Source organism: Erpetoichthys calabaricus, assembly GCF_900747795.2.
Source record: "Erpetoichthys calabaricus chromosome 1 unlocalized genomic scaffold, fErpCal1.3 SUPER_1_unloc_5, whole genome shotgun sequence".
In the NCBI taxonomy this organism is placed as follows: Eukaryota; Metazoa; Chordata; class Cladistia; order Polypteriformes; family Polypteridae; genus Erpetoichthys; species Erpetoichthys calabaricus.
The window spans coordinates 192,144-216,478 of NW_026261596.1; the positions used below are offsets into that span (position 1 = coordinate 192,144).

A 24,335-nucleotide genomic window follows, 5' to 3' on the forward strand; every position below is an offset into this window, starting at 1 on the left:
GAAAATACTATTTAACTCAACAGGGCATGTAGGTGATATTGCTACAAATTAAGGATGTCATGAGTTGCAGTTTTTTTTTTTTTTTCTTTTTTTTTTTTCATGCTATGTGTTTGGAAAGTGCCACCAACAAATGTATACTCCACCAACGCAACTGGAGTTGAAGTAAGCTAGCATCTCTGTAGAACGCTTTTGAGACCTTGATTAGCCCATTCCTTGATTTCCTGAGGCTGTTCTTATAGACCAAGGCATAATTAGGTATAATTAAATATTAGAAGGATGACCCTGTATTACTCATTCATTAAGGCAAGATCATCATTTCATTTCATCTACATTTTTTCAACATTTCAGCAGAGGTTAGCCCTACAGTATTTGCCTTATCCAGATTAGAAGCTCAGGTAATTTTAAGAACTTGGCTCTAAAGGGGCCAGATCTGGCACAGAGTCAGTCTGGGGCTGTAACGGATGTGTGCCAGAAAAGGCCCGGATTTTAACAAAATTATTTGATGCTGGTCCAGCTCTGGCTTAAATCTGGCCCAGGTAAAAAATCCTGATCTGTGCCGGTATTGGGCCGTTGTGCAAAAAGACACTGGACCAGGTCTGTATGCCAGATCTGGTCCTGATGTTATAGTATATCCGGGCCATATCTGTAACTGTGTCCATTTGCTGTCTGGGACTGCTTTCCCATATGTGCACAAATACTGCATCGCATTGGAACAGTGCACCCTGAAACAAATCAACAACGCAAATATGCACAAATCTACATCCTAGATCCACATGACGCAATCTATCAATCAAAGTGCTGCATCGCAACAGGCACGGATTCAAAACGAAACACCTCCCGTCTCAGACATACGTTAATGGCAGCGAAGGCTACAACGGGCTTCTCACACAGCACAGGCAAATCGATTACAGCTCCAAAACAACACGTCCCAAATACTACACATGCAACAACGCGCCTCTCAAACGGCACAAGCAAAACATACACCAGGAAAATTCATTCGGATTAATGAATGTCATTTTGCAATCATTGTCATTCAGTTCACTTCCCTGAAGAAAACAACTGGCAATACAAGTTATACATTTACACGTTGTTGTCAAAAGGGTCAAATTAGACTGCCTTCTTTACATTCATATACTGAATATCTACAGAAGCTTATAACTGACGATGTACCTGAAAGTTAAATCTTTATCAACTGCATAGATCCTACAAATCGGTATCCACTATGAACATTAACGGTGGCACTGCACGTGACATCCGTCTTCAAAAAATGTTATTTATTGATGAATGTACAATGGCATGAAGTCACTTACTCAACACCATTCATAAACTTCTACAAACGTTTATGAATAATAATATTCGATTTGGAGGAAAGGTTCTTTTATGAGGAGGAGATTTTAGACAGTGATTAGCTATTCTTCCAGATGCCATGCGCTCAGCTATTGTTCAGTGCACCTTAAAATACGCAGACAATTGGCATTGCTTTCAAAAGATACAGTTAGTAAAAAAGATACGATGTCCAGAACCAGATCATAACAATTGCTTATTAAAACTGAGAGATGGTACACTCACCAATACAGATGGACTTCAGCCACATATTATTACAATTCCTCAAGCCTTTATCTGCGACGACTTAGTTACAGAGAGATTTGGAACAGCAATCTCATTAGACCAAATGCCCCTTTTAACACAACGCACTATATTATGTTCAAAAAATATTAATGTGGAAAACATAAATACCCAAGTCATTCCATTACTTCCTAGAGAGACACAACTCTTTCTAAGCTCTGACAAACTTGACTCTGATCACGATAATGACCATCTTCATTGACCTTACAAGTTCTGAGCTGGAATTACCTTTTACACTTAAACGGCGTGTACAAAGAAATTTTCCAATAAACCTTTACACTGTGCCACACACTTTATTGTTTGCTTTCTATTTGCATCATCTACACCGTCACACTATCTATATCTCATTCATACATCACGCTCTTTGTCATTCCCAACACAGGGGTTGGCGAGCGAAGCCCACCCCACAGACCCTACAAGCAACGGACGGGACACACACAAAGAGGGGGATTCAAACAAGACACAGGAACACAAAAAGAAAGAAGACGCTCGCGCAACAACAATCCTCACCACCCCCCCCCCCCCCCCCCCCCCCCCCACACACACTCACACACACACATCCATAAGAAGTGACACCCAAAGCCACATATTCTAAAGTGAACGTCAACACCTTCACACTAGACAGCATAGGTGTCAGCATAGGTGGATCTCCTTACAATAAAGCACTATTAACCGTTCAACTGCAGAAAAGGAAACATATTAACAGTGACTGCGATCCTCCGGAGTGGCAGCAAATCTGTTAATAATGGTCGTACATGTCACTCAATATTCAAAATACCGGTCCCAATCACAGAGACATCAGTATCCACTATGAACATTCACAGTAGCAATGCCCGAGACATCCGTCTTGCAAAACTGATAATTATTGATGAATGTACAATGGCATCCAGTCACTTACTCAACACCATTGATAAACTTCTACAAACGTTGATGAATAATAATATTCCCTTTGGAGGAAAAGTTCTTTTATTAGGAGGAGATTTTAGACAATGCTTAGCTATTGTTCCACATGCCATGCGCTCAGCTATTGTTCAGTCACCTTAAAATATGCAGACAATTGGCATTGCTTTAAAACAATACAGTTGGTACAAAACATGCGATGTCCAGATCCAGAATATAACAGTTGGCTAATACAACTGGGAAATGGTACACTCACAAATTACAGATGGACTTCACCCAGATATTATTTCCATTCCACAATCCTTTATCTCAGACGACTTAGTAAAAGAGATATTTGGAACAGCAATCACATTAGACCAAATACCCCTGTTAACACAACGCACTATATTATGTCCAAAAAATATTAATGTTAATCACATTAATAACCAAGTCATTTCATTACTTCCTGGAGAGACACAGATCTTTCTAAGCTCAGACAAAGTTGACTCTGATGACGACAATGAACATATAAATTTCCCCTTAGAATATTTGAACACTATTAACCCTGCCGGATTACCACAACACGACCTTGCCCTTAAAAAACGGAACAATAATCATGCTATTAAGAAACCTTAACACAAAACAGGGTTTATGCAATGGCACACGGTTAGTCGTCAACACCATGACACGCAATGTTATTCAAGCGACAGTTCTTACAGGATCACATGCTAACAATACTGTTCTCATTCCTAGAATTGACCTTACAAGTTCTGAGCTAGAATTACCTTTTACATTGAAACGCCGACAGTTCCCCATTAAACCTGCATTTGCCATGACCATCAACAAATCACAAGGACAAACCATGGACAAGGTTGGCATCTACCTCTCTGAACCCGTTTTTGGACATGGACAACTTTATGTTGCCTTCTCACGTGTTCGCCGTTCATCTGACGTTAAAGTTAAAATTATAAATAATCCATGCCAAGGAAGACTCATTCAAGGACAAGACACCATCTTTACTGCTAATGTTGTATACAAAGAAATATTCCAATAAAACATTAATATATGACAAACACTCTATTTCTTATTTCTATGGGCATCATCCAAAGCTGCACACTATTCTATATCTAATTCATACATCTGACTCTTTCTCATGTCCCAACGCCAGGGGTTGGCGAGCGAAGCGAGCAGGGGGCGGAGCCCCCTAGTGTCTTCAGAATCGGAACATACTGGAAGCTATTTCCTTCTTCTCTACTAAGTACATATTCTATTGGTTCCACCACAGTAAAGTGTTCCTTAAAATATGCCCTTCTCTTGAAGGCAGAAGACAGAGGACCACTGCTCTTCAGAGCACTGGTAAAGGGGTTGGTCTCACAAATCTCTGTCACTATGTCTGACAAAATAGACTCATCAATCTTACAATTGTGCCGGTTCAGACAAGACTGTAAAATGTCTTTAATGATAGGACCTGATGCTGACTGAGAAATAAAATTTAATTCTTCAACAACCTCATCAATACATCTGGTGGATACGTTAAAAGTGCTCTCTAGTTTTAGCAACAACAAAGCCAAATTTCTTTCAATCAGGTTTGGCAATTCTTTCACGTTATCAACTTGAAAATCACCAGTATCAGAATGTTCACCATCTTGATTAACAGAGTCACTGTAATCCTCTGTATTAGGAGAACGTACATTCTTTGTTAGCAGGTTGTCTTTGAAGTTGTGCAGTGAGTGAGGAGTGTGCTTACGACTTCTGTGAGAGGAAAATGTCCCATAAATGTTAGTTTTGAAATTGCAGTTTTTGAAAACACAGGTAACAGTCTCATGTTTTTTCAGATGTTGACCAAGGTGTTCAAAAAACTCTCTCTCTGTGAAGATTGCATGGTTATTGCAGCACGGGCAAGTAAAAGAGACATTTTCCTCACATTTAACCATTTCCTGATTTGAATGATTTCTTGATAAATGTGACCTGAGACTACCCCAACTTTTAAAGGAACAAAAACAACCAAAGTGAAGACAAGGCAGAGGTTGACCACTGTGATTATGGTATAACCTGTAATGTTTTAACAACACTGTTTTGGAGGAGGTGGCAAATTTACACATTTTGCAGTCCCACTGCATTAGCCAGCTTCTGAGTACTAATGAACTGAGAAATACCTTTGCATCACCTATTTTAAGTAGAAAAAAAAAACAGGAGAAAAATCAGTAATTGACAAACCAACAAGTAACTTTAAGTATTGATACTGCAATATTTTTGCTAAATACTTAGGGATGCTATGGTCAAACAGAAAGAGTTCTATGCAATTCAACCTTTACGACCAAGACAAACTTGGGCAAAATTTATAATATTGCAATGATTCCATCCCCCCTGCAGATTTTATAAGCAAAGGAACACTTTACAATCCAGTTGAGGCAAAGCACACACATATGATGATGGTGGTGAGTTTAACATACATCCTGATTAAAATGGCTACTTTGAATAATTGCAAAAAAGGCACAAAAATGAAAATAACAAACAGCAATTTTAAGAAAAATGGCTGTACAGCTTCGGAGTAAACTCTAAACTTAACAACTGGAAAATAAGTAAAGTCAAAGAAAGATTATTACAATTAATGAAGTATCTTCTCAAAATGGCAATAGGCTTACATGCAGTAAGGCAGTATGGCGTCTAAAATCCTTAACCAACATTGAAACGCACGTGAGAAATCATTAGCGGCTTGAACAAAAAAAAAGTAATGTTGAGAAAATATGGTAAGATGGACGGCACTAAATTTCACTCGAGCTATTCAACCGGGTATGCAAAATAAGTAAATTATATGTTAGAGCAATGTAAATAATTATTATCTTGAAATTGCTCCTCTATTACTTAGCTTTTACCTGTTCATCTGCCTAATGTTAGACAGCCATCACGTTAGCCTGCCTGAATCCGTAGCTTAACCTCTACAGACGTAAAGTAACTTTACTAGTCCTATCAGCATTGCGCAAATAAAAATGCAGGATTATTGAAGGAGAAATTAAGTTCTATTCACCTTTGACAGCAATTAAAATAGCTGCTCTATCACTCACCGTAGTTGTTTGTTTCACTTGCAGTATGGCGTTACGATCTTCTCACAGCATGTTAAGTGGGAGGAGTTTCGTGCCCACTCATGAAACAGAGAAATTAAGTAGCCATAACGTTAGATTAGGTTAGATGAACTTGAATTTTGTTTTTCAATAAATGAAAAAAGGAATTTGAGTTCAGATTACTTACAAGTCTAAGCTAAAATATGTACTAATATAATTCTTTCACGTCAACACATTAAATAATGTTTTCAAATTAAAATGTTTAATAAAATCATTGAAGTTGAATTTTTAACCTAATAGAATGCATTTGATTAAGTGGTGGTTAGAGGTCCCTTGAATTGCTTTTTACAGTGTTCTGTATGGACATTGTAGTTCCAGTAAGAACAGTACGCTGCTATGCTAACAACAAGCCATGGATTACAAGTGACATCAAGGGCCTTTTGAACCAGAAGAAAAGGGCTTTTAAAGGCGGAGATCAGCATGAGCTCAAGAGCGTGCAGAAGGAACTCTGAGTCCAGCTCAGGGCGGCAAAGGAGCAGTACAGAAGAAAGCTGGAACAGAAGTGTGGGATGGGATGAAGATCATCACTGACTGCAGCTCAAAGCGAGGTGCCACCATCGAGAGAGACGTGGAGAGAGCAAACATGATGAACAACTTCTTTAACAGGTTTGACCATCCTAACCTACTCTCACTTCGGAGTACTGCACCCTCCACCCATCCTTCTGCTGATACCAGCATAGGAGAGAGTTTCCCCCCACCCACAATTACAGCAGCTCAGGTAAGCAGAGAGCTGAGGAGACTTTGTGCCAGCAAAGCAGTGGGTCCAGATGGAGTATCGCCACGACTGCTGAAGGCCTGTGCATTGGAGCTGGGGTTTCCTCTACAGCGCATCTTCAACCTGAGTCTGGAACAGGGGAGAGTCCTGAGGGTTTGCAAAACATCTTGCATCACCCCAGTCCCAAAGGTATCATGTCCTAGTGAGCTGAATGACTTCCGGCCTGTCACTCTGACGTCACATGTGATGAAGACCATGGAGAGGCTTCTGCTTCACCACCTGAGGCCACAGTTCCACCCTCTGCAGTTCTCATACCAGGAGAAGGTTGGAGCAGAGGATGCCATCATCTACATGCTACACCGATCCCTCTCTCACTTGGACAGTGGCAGTGGTGCAGTAAGAATTATGTTTCTGGACTTCTCTAGCACCTTCAACACCATCCAACCTCTGCTCCTTAGGGACAAGCTGACAGAGATGGGAGAAGATTCATACCTGGTGGCATTAATCGTAGACTATCTTACAGAAAGCCCTCAGTATGTGCGTCTCGGGAACTGCAGGTCTGACATTGTGGTCAGCAGCAGAGGAGCGCCGCAGGGGACTGTACTTTCTCTGGTCCTGTTCAGCCTATACACTTCCAATACAACTCGGAGTCCTGCCATGTGCAAAAGTTCGCTGATGACATTGCTATTGTGGGCTGCATCAGGAGTAGGCAGGAGGAGGAGTATAGGAACCTAATCAAGGACTTTGTTAAATGGTGTGACTCAAACCACCTACAATTGAACACCAGCAAAACCAAGGAACTGGCGGTGGATTTTAGGAGGACCAGACCCCTCATGGACCCTGTGATCATCAGAGGTGACTTTGTGTAGATGGTGCAGAACTATAAATACCTGGGAGTGCAGCTGGATGATAAATTGGACTGGATTGCCAATACTGATGCTCTGTGCAAGAGAGGACAGAGCCGACTATACTTCCTTAGAAGGCTGGCATCCTTCAACATCAGACGGTTGTGGCGAGCACCCTCTTCTACGCGGTGGTGTGCTTGGGAAGCAGCATAAAGAACAGGGACGCCTCATGCCTGGACAAACTGGTGAGGAAGGCAGGCTCTATCGTAGGCACAGAGCTGGACAGTTTGACATCTGTGGCGGAGCGACGGCCACTGAGCTGAGTCCTGTCAGTCATGGAGAATCCACTGCATCCACTGAACAGGATCATCTCCAGACAGAGGAGCAGCTTCAGCGACAGACTGCTGTCACCGTCCTGCTCCACTGACAGACTGAGGAGATCGTTCCTCCCCCAAACTAAGCGACTCTTCAATTCCACCCGGGGGGGGTAAATGTTAACATTATACAAAGTTATTGTCTGTTATACCTGCATTGTTATCACTCTTTAATTTAATATTGTTCTTATCAGTATGCTGCTGCTGGAGTATGGGAATTTCCTCTTGGGGATTAATAAAGTATCTATCTATCTATCTATCTATCTATCTATCTATCTATCTATCTATCTATCTATCTATCTATCTATCTATCTATCTATCTATCTATCTATCTATCTATCCATCTATCCATCCATCCATCCATCCATCCATCCATCCATCCATCCATCCATCCATCCATCCCTCCCTCCCTCCATCCATCTCTATGAGCTTGTGACGCAGTGACAATTCAACATGACAAAGCAGGTCTGATTGTCTCACCTCAGTTCATGTCAGTGTTCATGATTCCACCATTAGAAGGACGCTGTGCTAAGATGGTGTCTGGGGAGAGTTGCAAGACAAACATCACTGCTGAAGAAGAGAAACATGAAGGCTCATCTAATTTTTACCAAAAGACACCTTGATTAACTCTCAGAACATTTGGGATAATGTTCTGTGGACTGATGAGTCAAAAGTGTGACTTTATGGAAGACATGGGTCCAGTTCCATCTGGAGGAAAGCTGTCACAGTCTTCCACAATGAGAACGTCACACCCACAGTCAATCATGGTGGTGGTAGTGTGATGGGGGGGGGGGGGGGGGGGGGGGGTGATTTGCTGTTTCAAGGCCTGGATGACCTGCCAAAATGGAGGGAAGCTTGAATTCAGCTCTCTGACAGAAGATACTGAAGGTGAATGTCTGGTCATCAGTCTGTGATCTGAAACTGAGTTATGTGGCAGAACAACAATTTGAATAACAAGACCAAGTCCACCTCTGGATAGATGAAAAAACACCAAATGAAAGTTTTGACCCCACTGAGATGTTGTGGTGGGAGCTTGAATAGGCAGTTCATAGTCAAAAGCAATACGGTTTGGCTGAATTGCAACAATTCTTCACAGAAGAGGGGGCCACAATTTCTCCACATGGATGCCAGAGTCTGACCTCCTGATACCGGACCTGTGTGACTGCAGTTGATGCCGCTGAGGGTGGCACAGCCAAGTATTTAGTTTACGGGCAATTACTTTATCACACGGGTGATATAGATGTTAGTGTACTTTTTATGTTCAATAAATCAAAAAATAATTTAAAAATGGAGTGTTGTGCTTACTCAGGATGTCTTTGTATTCTATTAAATATGTTTGGAGATCAGAAACAATGAAGTGTTATGAAGAAGTCAAAATAGAGGACATCAGGAGGGGGCAAATACTTTTTTACAGAATTGTGCATTGACACATTTGAGAAGGTCAATGAAATGAAACATTAAAAATGTGTGGACAAAAAACAAAATATTAATGTACACAAAACTCAAACTCCCAAGTGACCCCCTGATGAAAGGTCAGAAGGGATGAACTTCACCTTCTGTGGTGAGGGGGTACAGAAGGGGCTGATTCTGTTATTTGGGGGTTTCTTATCCATGAATTGGTGGAAGAAGATGAAGCTTTGTGTGATTTCCGTTATCTCAAACTGAAGCTTTCTAATTGTCGACGTTGTCCTTTGACTTTATTTGGACTCCAGCTTGTAGTTTCAATGTGAAGAAGCTTTGTGTTGGATATCGAAATGAAGAAAGTGCTGACTACGAACTGAAAAATGCAGCTGTCCAGAATATATTTACATGCATCAGTGTAACATTAATCATATTTCTATGCTAATATATACAATTTAAAGCTGAATCACTGCGGTCCTTTGGTGTGTTTGTGCCTGTTTATTTTAGATTTATTTCTAGTCATGTGATGTCAGTTTTGTTTGGTTTATGATGTCCCATTACTTCTATATATTATAATTTTACCTTCTACACCTTAATCGATATTCCTTAAAGACTGCTGTCATAAAGCCCCTTGGCCCCTCAGTGGCCCTACCATACTGACATTTTTTGTTGGTATTTAGATCCTCTTACATTCCCGCTTTTCTGACTTATTCTTGACAAACAGCTTATTGATAAGTTGGTTTTGTAATTATTTTGATAATCACAAATTGACATCGTGAATTAGTGAAAATGTCCTTTCACAGAAGTGACACACAGGACCCTATGCCAGGGTTCTGGAAAGGAGGGTTTGGCTGTCGACTGAGCTTCAGATTCAGGAGGGTCCATGTGGATTTCCTCCTTTTCATGGAGCGCTGGGCCAGCATATTATTGAGGAGTAAACCCAACCAGTCTACATATGTTTTGTGGATTTGGAAAAGACATGTGACTGTGTCCTTTAAGGAGGTATTTTAGGGGGTGCTTCAGGAGTAGGGGGTCCCATGCCTGCTGTTGAGGTCTATTCAGCCCCTGTACCACCAGAGCGAGAGCTTGGCTCGCATTGCTGGCAGTAAGTCAGACTCATTCCTGGTGGGTGTGGGACTCTGTCATGGCCGTCCTGTATCCCTGATTCTGTTCATAATTTTAATGGACTTACTGAAGTGCCGTATTACTTGATTATGAACATCCCTGTGCTGCTTTAGTGTTTGAGGGTCACTGTTTCAGAATTAGTTCTTCTCATAACTGATGACTAACATTATGGAACACAACTTTTTTAGCTTATATTTTTTATTACAATTACTTTTCCTTTGACCTCTTGCTTAAAAAATATCAATGGGGATGAATGGCATAAAAACTTAAATGTGACATATTATCAATTCTTGTTATTTTTCAAATGGCACTATAGCTTTTACTATTTTGTACTGAACATATAAGATAAATTTAAATAACAGCTTACCGAAGAATACAGCAACATCAGATATACTCAAAAAATCCTGTCACTGACAAAAATGGTGACAATGTATGACATCATTTAAATGTTGTTTATTATGAATCTTTATGTATTCAAAGGGTAGATTAGTTTATAAAGTGTTACCATTTTATAATAACCATGTAAGACTTTTTAAAGAAGCTTTCAACAACATCACATATACTAAAAATAAACTTATCTACACCTGCTGCAAGGTTGTGTTTCTCATCAGATTGGAGTTTCATGAATTCTCAACACACAGCATTCTGCTAAGTTTCACCTTCACGCTGGTCAGGAGAGGGTTAACAGGTGACAGTTGCCTTGGTTACCAAGCACAACTTGCCATAATTTGTTGTGGAGAAATCTCAAAAGAAACAAGAAGAGTCTTCAGAAAGGCAGTCAGAATTTCAGACTTTATTGCACAGCATAGAAAACAATTGCAGAGCACATAAAGCCGTCTCAGTTCATGAAGTGAGTCCCGAGTGTCCAGAGAGACCCAACTATATTACAATTCTTCTCTCCAAATGCCCCCCTTCTAGACTCGTTTCCCAACATCTACTGTATAGAGTTTCCCATAATGTTGTCCCCACTCAGCACCTTTACACATAACAATCACCAGGGGCCTCATGAATAACACCGTGCATAGAATTCACACTATAACATTGCATAAGCACAAAAGTGGAAATGTTCGTATGCACAAAAACATCCAGATGCGTAAATCTGTCCGAACGCCAACTTCCACGTTCTTCCACTCCATAAATCCATAAATTCGGCGTGAAAAATAACACACATGCACGCGCCTGCTGTCCCGCCCCAACTCCTCCCAGAATTACGCCTCTTTGAATATGCAAATCAATATAAATAGCCCTTAAGCTCAGCGTTTTGTGAAAAGGCAATGGCAAAAGCATGGGGGAAAATAGAAGAATTTCAGCGAATATCAAGTGGAGGCAAAGAGAAATGTACTATTTGTTGGTTGAAAAAGTGGTATAAACAACAAAAGGAAGTTGATAGAGTGACAGAGCGTGTCGGAGAAACCAGAAAGCTCAAGTTCATAAAGTAGCACAGTGCCCGAAATAAAAAAGAAGTTGTCAGATATCAAAGTCGCTGTGATAAGACACCGTCTGAGTGTCAAACGAAAGACACAGTGGGGAAAAAAGCTCAAAATGTCAACTTTAATCTCGAAATTTCCACTTTAATCACATAGTTTATTTTGTCAGTAAAGTAGAACATCATAAACTTCATCTTAAAATCGTTTAATTCACTAGTTTCTCAATCCCATCGTAACTAAAGTAGCACATTAAATGCTTTGTTTTGTATGTGTTATTCTATGTGCTCTATGTGTGTGAATCACTATGTGCTTCTTAAATGCAATTTCTCTTCCTCCGACAGGACACAGAATCCATTACATTTGTGATATTACAGCTCTCTGAATAATTAAAATACTGAGATGTATACTTGATATAATTTTCATGATAATACAAGTTAAAGCATGTTATTAAACATTGGAACACAGTTGCGCAGTGATTGTTCCTGCCTCATGGAAGATGCTTGCTATGCCATGCGCGACCTTCAATGAAATAATTTATTGCAGCAGTACTGTATCTCTCAAACGTACTACTTCCAATTCCTGTCCTTCCTTTTCTTTCTCCAAATATCCAGTCGCCACACAATCAGCTCTGCAATAGACGTTAAGCCATCTGTAAGCTTAGAAAGCCAATTCTTCAAAACTTTTAAGGAACTTTGAAATATCTTCATAGTACATGTTTAGAAGAATACAGCGTGAAGCAGAAACAATCCATGAATGGAGCACCAGATCCTTGCTAGCACAGCGACACCGTGTCCTCATATGTTTAATTATTATCAATACAGATTATTTAAATGAAGTTAAAGTTTTACATGTATAATATAATAAACATATTTTGCTGCATTTCATCTTAAAAATGGTATCGTCATCATGTGTAAATCCGCACTTTATAAAGTGGCGCAGGTTGTGCAATATTATAACTGTATCGCAAGTTTACAGTGAGGTGATTGTACTTATAAGTAAAAAAAGTTCTACAAGGAGCACTTGATGGACTGATTGAGTGCGTTTGTAGTTCTTGGGATCAAACTGTTTCTGAACCGCGAGGAAAGGCTCTGAAGCATTTGCCGTATGAGAGCAGTTCAATAGGCAGCATGGCTGAGGCAGCGTGTGCTTGATGCTGTATACCGAGAATTCTCTTTCCGATCAGCTGCTGCTGTGATTCCCCACTCAGATACAGTGATATAAATACTCCGAGTGGTGCAGTGAGAGTAATATGGAAAAAGATGATCCGCTATTGCAACCCCTAACGGGAACAGCTGAAAGAAGAAAAAGAAGATGCAGTGAGAGTAACAATGCTAAAGCAGCTATGGTATTTAGAATACTTTGGCTATTCCCTGGACCATTATATTGTTACAGGTTAATTACAATCAGATGCCTTAAACTAATAAACAATATGCAGTTTGTTTCATTGTATATGATAAAGCCGCGTCAGGGATGTGGGTCTAATAAAGAAAGGGTAACCACACAGTAACAGTACCACTGCTTTGACGTTGGGTGCCGCCAGTTTGCAAAACCGAGCAGAGAACTTGCGTACGCCAGGGTTGGAGCTACCGTGAAAATGTGTATAGCATTACGCCAAGTTTAGGTTTTATACATCGCGATTTGATCGTGGAAACATTCCAACGCAACACTTTTGTATGTACGCACCGTTTATAGATGAGGCCCCTGGTGTTCCAGACCTTTTCATAACAATACCCTTGCCACTGTAGACATCCCCATAACAGTCTTCTTTCCATAAGATATTTTTGCTGGCAGGACATATTTGCCATCCGGGGATAAGAATCTCCTGATTACCCCTTTCCTTCATTCTTACTGCCTAATCCTGAGCTGTTAAGATCGATGGCCTTTCATTTGTTAATCAATTCTCAACTTAATAATTAAGTTGAGAAACAATTAAGTTGAGAAACAATTAAGTTGAGATCAGAAGGACCCATAGATGAAAATTGGACTGCCTGATTAATAATTCAATAAATGATTACTTGTTGAACTAGCATCCTGTAAGGCTAAGGATAACATAACAGATAACTGTGCCAGTGAGCGGGCAGAGCACAGCTTCACTGATGAAGGCCAAGCTGTGAACAACCTTGACATGACACAGTGCTTCACGCTTGAGAGGAAAGACAAGCCTTTAACAATTGCTTCTTTATGCTCACTCATATGTGCTACTATATCTTATTTTTATTATTATCACAAAGTTGTATAAAGAAACACTGCCATATAAACTAAATGCTACTGTAAAACATAAATGTGTGTGCTAATATAGAAGCCCGTGAACGCAGACAGCAGTACTGTTAAGTCATGGCACGCCGCTGCCCAGTGGTCTGACAGAGGCCAGGCTACTGCTTACGTCATGGGCACATGTTCAGGAAAAAGTCCCCCAAATTTTAATAGTCAACTCTTAAGCCCCTATAGTGTTCAAACTAACTAATATCATAATACATTGTGTTTTAATTTTATTGCCTAAGGTATTGATGAGGTCTGATGCTGCTAAATGCCATTTAATTACTTATATTTTCAATTTCAATTTCAATTCTTTATTGTTATGTGTACAAGTACAAGTACCATGTACAATGAAATGATTGCTTGCATGTGCCCATGCAGCAGTGAACATAGACAAAAAAAAAAACCCACACAATAAATAAATTAATTTAATAAGTAAATAAATAAAACCAGAATCCTAGGAATAAATAGAGACAGTGGCAGAAGTATATGTGCAGGTAGCAGTGGAGGTGACCCAAGGTTACTGATTGTTCATGAGTCTGACTGCAGTTGGGTAGAAACTGTTCCTGAACCTGGAGGTGTGTGTCTGAATGGACTTTAATTGCTTCCCAGATGGGAGGAGGGTGAAAAGTGACAGTGCAGGGTGGCTGGGGTCCTGCCTGATACGGTTCACTTTCCTGAGACAGCGTGTGGATCGCAGGGAGCTGTGTGCCCGTGATCTGCTGTACTGTGTTCACCACACGCTGCAGAGCTCTGCAGTCCTGAACTGAGCAGTTGCTGTACCAGGATGTGATGCATCCTGTTAGGATGGACTCCACAGTATACCTGTAGAATCTGCACAGGGTTGTGGGGGACATCCGGGCTTTACTCAGTCTCCTGAGGAAATAGAGGCATTTTTGGGCTTAATTGACTACTGCCGCAGTGTGACTTGACCATTTAAGGTCATCAGCGATGGTGACTCCGAGGAACCTAAAGCTGCTGACCTGCTCCACAGCCTCACCTCCGATGTAGATGGGGCTGTGCTCTGTTACCTGTTTGCGGAAATCCACAATCATCTCCTTAGTTTTGCTAATGTTGAGGGTGAGGTTGTTGTCCTGACACCATTCTGACAGGAGTCTGACCTCCTCCCCGTAGGCCGTCTCATCGTCCTCACTGATCAGACCTATTACAGTGGTATCGTCAGCAAACTTGAAGATGGTGTTAGAGCTGTACTTAGCTATGCAGTCATGGGTGTAGAGATAGTAAAGCAGGGGGCTCAGCACACTGCCCTGCCAGTGTTGATGGTGATGATGGAGGAGATTTTTCCACCAATATGCACTTGCTAAGGTCTGCCGATGAGGAAGTCCAGTACTCAGTTGCACAGTGAAGAGCTAAGCCCCAGATCCAGGAGTGTTAGCGATGAGCTGGGATGGAATGACAGTGTTAAATGCAGAGTTGTAGTCTACAAACAGCAGCCTGGCATAACAGATCTTGTTCTCCAGATGAGACAGGGTGGTGTGAAGTGTTATAGAGATGGCACCCTCAGTGGACCTGTTGCAGTGGTAGGCAAACTGGAGGGGGTCCAGACTGTCAGGGATGATGTCCTTGATGTGTTCTAACACCAGCACTTCATGTGCTACTGGGTGGTAATCATTAGGGCAGTGTACTTTATTTTTCTTTGGGACAGGGATGATGACTGTGTGCTTGAAGCAGGTGGGGACAGATGAAACTCTCAGAGATGTGTTAAAAATATCTTTAAAGACAGCAGCTAGCTGGTCGCAACATATTTTTAAAACGCGACCTGAGATGTTTTATACGCTAGCTTAAGAGCTTACCCTTTACTCACACAGGCAAAGGCCTTACATGCAGTTTGTTTGGTCTTAAAAAAGCTCGGCTCCTGTACTTCTCAAAACAAAGTTTGCCAGCTTGCTTCCTTAGAGATCATGATGACCTCGTCTCACAGCTCGACTTGCAGAAACTCAAAAACAAAGCAAGTAAGAAGGACAGGCAGGCAAGAGACCTCTCTAATGAAATAAATGGTGTCCTGTTAAAGTTGTTTCAGGCCTAAGCTGTTCATAGCTAAGAGCACAAAAACTAATAATGCAGCGCATTGATCCTTGATCAAAATTCTCAACAAATCCTCTAAGAAATGTCTACAAAATAGGCAGGCACAAAAAATGAAAAACCTGAAATGAGTAAAATCTGACAATCATAAACTAAAGACAGGACCTCCTCATATAAGCAGGGGCCGAAATAGGACCCCAAAAATCAAAATGTGAAGCACAGTCCACTGACAGGACAAAGCTCAGTGTTGGAGCAGCTCTTTCACCAGCAGCTTCCTCTTAAATACCCCTGGGGGTGGAGCTCTGGCTGAAGAGTCATGTGACCAAGACCCCCCGAGCTCCACATGAAACGAACAAGGAACACACAAGAAAATGAACCAAATACAATAAACAAAAGACTAAGGAACAAAATATTCATCAATGCACAATAAAATCAACACCATTTACAAAACAATAAAAAATGAAAAAAACATGAAAGACAAAGTAAACACATTTAAGGCAAAATGAAACATCACACGACTTCAGTCTTAAATGCATTTTAGCTTAATGTGGTGTCCTCGAGGACTAAAATTTACCATTTAATGTCTGTCTTTATTAGTCACTGGACATCTCTGTGGAGTGGGGGGGTCAGGCTTGAGCAGACGTCCACGGGCAGACACATCACACATGGGCACACACAAATGCCAGAGTGCCAACAGTTGGACTTGTCATGGAAAGAGCACTCATCTGCCTAAATATTCACTGCTGGATACTTAAGGTAACATATTCACACAATGTCAACATATTATTTGTTACACACTTCATGTTCTTCAAAGTAAAAAAGAATACTTGTACAATTTAATCAATAAATGCATCATCAATAAAGAGTCATAATATCAGAAGTCAGGTTGCTTTATTGTGATACCATCCTTACACCACATTGCAGCATACAGTGGCATGAAATAACGTTTTAACAGGACCGCCACGGTACAACATATACAGAACATATAAAACATGACCAGAGGTATTTGCAAATTAGAAGTTATCAAATGATTTAACAAATATCAATTGAACTAATTATTTTTTTAACTTTTTAAATTAAGGAATTCAAATAAAATGGGGTCAAAAAGTAAAGCACATTTATACCATTTGACTTTTAAAAATACCTAACCATTAATAACCACAAATATAATACATGTTCCTTTACTGTATGTAATTTCATATAACCTAAACAAACCCTTTATATGCGACTCCAGTCTTCATCAAGCCTCCAGTCCCCTCCACTTCCCAGTAACAGCAAGCTCCAGTCAGAGCCTCTCTGCACAGAACTTGAGGCCAGCAGTCAATTCTGTCAAGATGATCAGGATATTCAGTCACCGTCCTCTTAAGTGTCATCTTCTTGGTCCCTTCAGACAGACAGAGCTCACTGTGTGTCGTGTTGATGTCCAGTGTGAGTGGACAGAAGTCTGAAAGGAGAGAAAACAAAATGAATGAGGAAACCTGTAAGTATGTAATGGGACTGGGGGCGGGGCACAACACAGATAATCAACAAGAACCAATCAGGAGACTTCCTCTTCTTCTTCCTCTTTCAGCTGATCCCATTAGGGGTCACCACAGCAGATCACCTTTTTCCTTATCTTCCTGTCCTCGTCATCTTGCTCTCTCACCCCCATCACCTTCATGTCCTCTCCCACCACATCCATAAACCTTCTCTTAGGCCTTCCTCTGCTCCTCTTACCCCTTCTGTGATTTACCACAAAGCTCTCATTTAGTTTCATCAGTCCAAAGGACCTTCCCCAGCACTGCAGCTTGTCAACATGTAGTTTAGAAAACTCCAACTCTACATCTTTCTTGTAGAAGTGCGATATTCTACCATGAAGCCCCTTTCATTCAAACAGCAGCAGATGGTATGACTTGAATGAAATGTTTGTTTTCTCTTTTTTAACATCCAGTGCCTTCACACACTCTTCAGAGGCCTTCAGTTTTACACATTTTCTTGTGTTGCAGCCTTGTAGTAAAATCATTTTTAATTTATTTTATTTGTCATTAAGCATCACTCAATTCCCCAGAATGAGAAACAGATTTGTAGACATTTTTGGCAATTTTATTAAAAATGTTAAACTTCAAGTGGGCGGCACGGTGGCGCAGTGGGTAGCGCTGCTGCCTCGCAGTTGGGTGACCTGGGGACCCGGGTTCGCTTCCCGGGTCCTCCCTGCGTGGAGTTTGCATGTTCTCCCCGTGTCTGTGTGGGTTTCCTCCCACAGTCCAAAGACATGCAGGTTAGGTGGATTGGAAATTCTAAATTGTCCCTAGTGTGTGCTTGGTGTGTGTGTGTGTTTGTGTGTGTCCTGCGGTGGGTTGGCACCCTGCCCAGGATTGTTTCCTGCCTTGTGCCCTGTGTTGGCTGGGATTGGCTCCAGCAGACCCCCGTGACCCTGTGTTCGGATTCAGAGGGTTGGACAATGGATGGATGGATGGATGTTAAACTTCAAGTATCCCATTGACACAAAGACTCAGACCCTTTGGTGTGACACCTGAAATTTGGCTCAGGTGCGTTGTATTCTATCAGTCATCACTGAGATGTTTCTGCACCTGTTTGGAGTCCACCTGTGGTTCAGTTAATTGTAAATGTCAGATGATCTCATAAAGATAACAACATGAGGGACGGCAAATGAAGTACAACATGAGCCTCAGTACAAATATTGAGACTATCCTGGCATTCGATTTATTTGGCTGACAGTGTTACAGTAAGTGGCCAGTGCATCTGGAAAGGGAACATTGGGGTCTGGGAGTGAATTCAGGTCATCTGCTGTGAGCTCTCCTGGTAGTTGAACCTCAGGAACCTCGAGTCCCTCCTCACCACGTCCAGATGGTTCATCCCAGTCAACTCCATGATGTTCAGCCAGCTGCCATTTGAATTACACTGAGCACACCTACATACTGTCATTTAAACATGGCTACCATAAAATAGTGTGATTTAAGCATGAGATATAATATATTTCGAGATATAATTATACTGTATATTATATAATATATAATTTAAATTTTCATTTCCATTTTTGCTGAAAATACCTCCCATAATAAGGCAGGCCCTGTGACAGAAGTGGTGATGTCTGCCACTGTAACCCTGCAGCTCATCTCATCATGTAGGAGTGAAGCCTCTGGAAAGTCCAACTCTGTTACAAGTTGTGTTTGGGCACAAAAACACAAAGAGACCCCCAGGCACTTGATGACTGAAGCCTTTAATGACACTCGGCACATTCTGGCCTGCTCATTGTTGTTGGCCTCTCCTGCTGAGCCCACCATCTGTGGTGAAGAGGAACAGCCAAGAAATAAAGTGAGATCTGGTGAGCCCACCAAACAAGTCTTTAATGACAGCTGACCCCAATCTGTCTCAGGGCCTGTGCTGGGAACTGAGTGGTGGGTCAGCAGTCTGCTTTGTACTTTATGAGCTGCATGTCGCTTTGTGCCACATTTGGACTACACAGTTTTGTCATTTAGTGCACAGATCTGAGGTTGGCAAGGCTTTCTTAACAGCGGCCATGTCTCTCTTTTGTATTTAGATACTGAAGTTTCAGTTTTTATCCTGCAGTCTTGTGAAAGTCTGAGCGGTGAGGAGTTTGTACGCGTGAGTTTGTGATGTTATTTATTTGATCATCGTGATGAGTATCTTTGACACTTCATGAGACCCTGCTGGTGTGACCATGTGTGTGTGTGTGTGTCACACCAGTGCTGGCACACTTTCATTTGTCTTTTCCTTGTTTCTTTTGTTTTGTGCGCTTGTTGTTTTTCACTCTTTTCTTTCTCTATTTCACTCACTCTCTTATTTTTCTTTTCCTAATTCACTTTCCTCTGTTCCTAAAACACCACATTTTTCTGTAAATAGGAGAAGAAAGATGAGAATGGGAAGCATGATTGGTAAAAATTAGAAACAAATTAACATTAAACAAGAAAAAGAAATACCGAGAGAAGAAAACAGTATGAAATAAACAGAAAGTTTCGGGGGAATTATGAATCTCCTGAGCCACTAAGCCATTCCTGGCTGTAGAAGAGAAGCTGGTGGGCATTGACCCCTCAAACTGCAGCTGTAGATGTAGGACCTCTAAATATGGATATGGACGCTGAAGCAGTGGCTAGGAAATCAGGTTATGATGGTGAAGTCCTCAGGTCCACGTCAAGGGAAGGATGGGGTAAGCGGTGTGGAGTGTGGAATGAAGAATATTCACACGTGGAAGATTTTACATGCCTGATGCCTTCAGAACTGTTGCTAGTCGGATTTAGAAGATTATTAGCTGGCATTCCAAGTGTTACCTACTAGAGAACGTTTAAAGCTGTAAAGGTAAAAGGGAATTCCAGATTTTATTACTCTTAACACTACTTATTAGAACAAAACTTTTCTTAATATCTTAATTAAGGAAAGAATTAAATATTGTGAGGTCCTGAAGTATTTTGTGACCCCCAATGGGATGACACACCAAAGCACGATTTCTGCATCTATGGAGGGCTGCTTGTCTGTCGCCGAGCCAACCTCAAGTTCTCAGCACTGCAGCACAACTGCGAGCCGATCGAGATTGTGCTATAAGCGCCTGTCACCGATGGGTGATGTAAGGAACGTTATAAATGCAGGGAACAGTATATCATGGCTGCTGACCCGGCCCCGACTCTGCACATTAGCTATGTCTGTGTATAGCGGAGTGGTAGATCCCGCAGCAATAAATAACCGTGCTGTTCCTGCTTCAAGATGAATAAAGCGGGTTTTGAAAAAGTACTGAGACTCACACATCACAATATAGGAACACGAATCAAATGTGTAAGGCCAGCATGCTCATCATCACACCACCATCCCACCTGGCACGCTTCTCTAACCCCAAACTGCAGTGCACCACAATAAATAAATAATCAAAATACATAATCCTCAATAAAGAGCGGTGCTTGTGGACAATAAAAACACTGATATATAAGTTATAAAGCCCAGTCCAAATCCATGCAGATATCAGCTTCTGCTCCATTTCTTCCAGCACAGCACATCTTTCTCAACCCGTCCACCCAATTCACCCCACTGGGCCTTCTCAGTCGGCAGAGACCCTCTCTGCTCAGCTCTCTGCCCAGGCTCCTTTTATCCATCGACTGATGACCTGGAAAATGTCAATGGAAAACAGCTGAGCTGACCATAAGGAGCAATCAGGTCACCTGACCACTGGGACCTGCAGCAATGCCACCTCAATATTGAGCTGCCACACCCACACACACCATTACAGACCCCTCTCACCACAAACAGCTTATGTCTGAGTCTGCCGAGGACCACCTGATGCTGTCACAATACACGTCTCGTAAAACTGAGTTACATTAGCAGACCTCCCAGGTCTGTACCTAACTTTTGTCTCCTCCGATGTCCTCTCTTGTCTGCTCTCAGGTATCACTTCAAATCTCCTCGTTCCTCTGACTGATTCTCTCTGTCTGCCTCTCCTCTGACAGATGATGGCCGAAGCCCAGCTGTTTGGATTACAGGATGAGATCACCTACTCGGTGTGTCTGGATAACCTGAGTGACCCCGTCTTGATCCTCTGTGGTCACAGTTTCTGCCTGAAGTGCCTCACTGACTACTGGGATCAGAACCAAGAGTGCAGCTGTCCTCAGTGCAGAAGGACCTTCACCGTGAAGCCTGAACTTCACAGAAACACTGTGCTGAATGAAATCGACAAAAAAATAAAGAAGCCGAGACTCAGTCCTCATCCATCTCAAAGTTATGCCGGCCCTGGAGAAGTGAAGTGTGACACCTGTACTGGGGAGAAGTTCAGAGCAGTGAAGTACTGTCTGACCTGCATGATCTCCTTCTGTCAGACTCACCTGCAGCCCCACTTTGAAATAGCAGCCTGGAAGGACCACAAGCTGACAGACCCAGTTAGAAATCTGAAGGAGGAGATCTGTGCAAAACATCACGAGTCTGGAGATATTCTGTAAAACTGATGAGACCTGCATCTGTGTGATGTGTGTGGTGAATGGGCACAGTGGGCATAAAACGGTGGAGCTGGAGACTGAAAGAGAGGAAAAACAGGTGAGTGGGGTTTAGTGTTTAATGAAAACAAAGGAGATAACGAGTTAAGAAATTTCTAAAAGTAGTTTGATCAGAGACATCCAGGCGTCCATTTGAGGAGTTTAAATGTTGTGTACGATGGTAAAGAGTTGGAATCTATCCTGGTGAGACAGGGCACAAGACATGACGTGTCTGATGGTGGTGTTCATTATTAGAGTTTTTACCCAGGAACACTTTGGAAAGTCAGAGTTGTGCATGATGTACAATTTGAAGGTTTACGTATAACTCTGGATATGGTGGACTCCTTCATAGAGAGAGATGTGAAAGACACGGACGGACGGACACGAAAGGCATTATATAACAGATAGTTAGTAGGTAGGTCGGTAGGCAAGTAGGTAGCACTTCACATGTTCTAATGGGAAATTTAGCATTTAGACCAGTGTTTCCCAAACTCGGTCCTGTGGCTGCAGGTTTTTGTTCCAACCAGCTTTTGCTTTTAATTGAACTCCTGGGCTAATTAAGTGAACTGATATTTCCCAATTTCTGTGTTTAGGGAACAATATAGAAATTAGAAAACTAAGTCTGCTAAAAAAAAATATTAAAATGTACCAAGCAGTTATATAGGAATAATGTATTTTTTTTTCTTTTTAACAGTATTTTCATCTTGATTTTCATTCTACTTTTCTAGGTCTTCTAATTGTTTAATTAATCCATTATTTACTGATTAGTAGCCTGACTCTAAAGTAGTTGCAGTCTTTGATTATTTAGTGTTGTTTGCCTCGGTGTCTGATCTGCTCGTTTTAAGTTGTCATTATTAAGATACAACGAAGGGGGAAAAACTGCACAGAGAAAGGGCAAAGTATAATGAAATCAACAAAAGAGAGTTAAGCATTTAAATCTATAGCAAAAGCAGAAATATTTCTAAATGTTTTATAAATGTAAAAATCATGCTGATATGCTTTTCTGAACGTTGAATAAAAGAAAAAAAAAATACCAGCTAATTAAATGAGATCAGTGCTATCAGGTGTTGTCACTGATTAGGAATCCTTGGGAAACACTGATTTAGACAAACTGAAAAATAAAAAAATAGAAATCTAACAAAAGAGAAATAAGACACACAAACAGACACAAGAATTACAAAATGAAATGGCTAATGATGAGAGAGCAGACCCAGTAAGGCACTATAAATGTGTATCATGCTGGTTGACTTGTTGGCTTGGTTGGTATAAAGGAGTCTCTTGACGCCCTTCAGCTGATGTGTCACAGTGCAGCATTGTTCATAATGGCACTCAGTTGTATCTTCATTCTCTCCACCTCTACTAGCTCCAGGGGCTCCAGAGTGTGCCCCATATCTAAACCTGCCATCTTAATCAGTTTGTTGATTCGGTGGGCCTCTCTTGAATTGATGTTACCACTCAGCATACCAGACTGGCCATCACAGAGTTATAGAACATATGAAATATGTCTCTTCCTGCATTAAAGGAACACAATATACTAAGGAAGGAGAAGTCTGCTCTGCATTTTCTTCTATAATTCTAATGTGTTCCGAGACCAGTCCAACCTGTCATTGATGTGAACCCCCAAGTACTTGTAGGAGTGGACCACCTCTACATCCATTCCTTGAATAGTGACTGATCATAGAAGCCCCATAGTGGGTGAAAATCAATCACCAGTTGCTTGGCCTTGCTGATGTTAAGGTACAGACGATACTCTTTGTACCAAGACACAAAGTTCTCCCCCTGACTCCTCTCCTCTGTCTCATCCCCTTTATCAGTACACCCTGTAAGTGCAGAATCATCTGAGAATTTCTGCAAGTGACATGATCTGCTGTTTTATTTATAATCAAAGTTGTACATAGTGAAGACCAAAGCAGACAAGACTGTTCCTTGTGGTGCTCCAGTGTTGCCCACACAACTCAGTCCTTTAGTGTCACAAACGGTGGTCTGCTCCACAGATTTTCCATCTTTCAGGACACCACAGGCTCAACCACCTGGATGGTACTGAAGGCACTGGAGAAGTCAAAACACATACCTGTAATCCTCCTGCCTGATGAAGATAAGCCTTGTAGGGCAGATTGATAATTACATCCTCGACTCCAATCTTTGTCCATTAGGCAAACTGCTGTGGGTTCAGGTGGTCTCCTACATTGACATAGTCCAGGTCCTGTAATTGAAAAAGGTTTGATGATGTGAAAAGTAAGTGCCAATGGTCTGTAGTTGTTAGGTGAAGAGAGTTTGCTCAGTGACACTTTATGGAGTCTTAGTGACAAACCAAACAGGTCTAAGAGTCCGTCTTTGTGTCTCATTGAGGGTTGTGTCCAGCCATGTTGAATTTCCAGTTAGTTATACAATTCAGTACTTCGGCTACTTATTAAATGTAATATTTGGTTGAATGTTTTGGATTTGGGGTTTTGTTTGGAATGTAGCTCTTTGGTCAGCATGTTATTTTTAGTATGTAACTCTGTTTTTGATATTGTGGTATTGACTCGCTATCTTCATTGTCTAATTTAT

General features: G+C 41.3%; 1 protein-coding gene across 1 annotated transcript; it reads right to left on the bottom strand.

The window, feature by feature from the left end:
- Positions 1–16,704: 16,704 nt before the first annotated feature.
- Positions 16,705–23,986, bottom strand: LOC127526427 (stonustoxin subunit beta-like). Its single transcript, XM_051921897.1, has 2 exons — positions 23,857–23,986; positions 16,705–17,257 (listed from the first exon to the last, which is right to left on the bottom strand). Exons 1-2 carry the CDS (start codon positions 23,933–23,935, stop codon positions 17,019–17,021), a joined length of 318 nt encoding a protein of 105 aa, XP_051777857.1. The 5' UTR covers positions 23,936–23,986; the 3' UTR covers positions 16,705–17,018.
- Between the last annotated feature and the right edge of the window lie 349 nt (positions 23,987–24,335).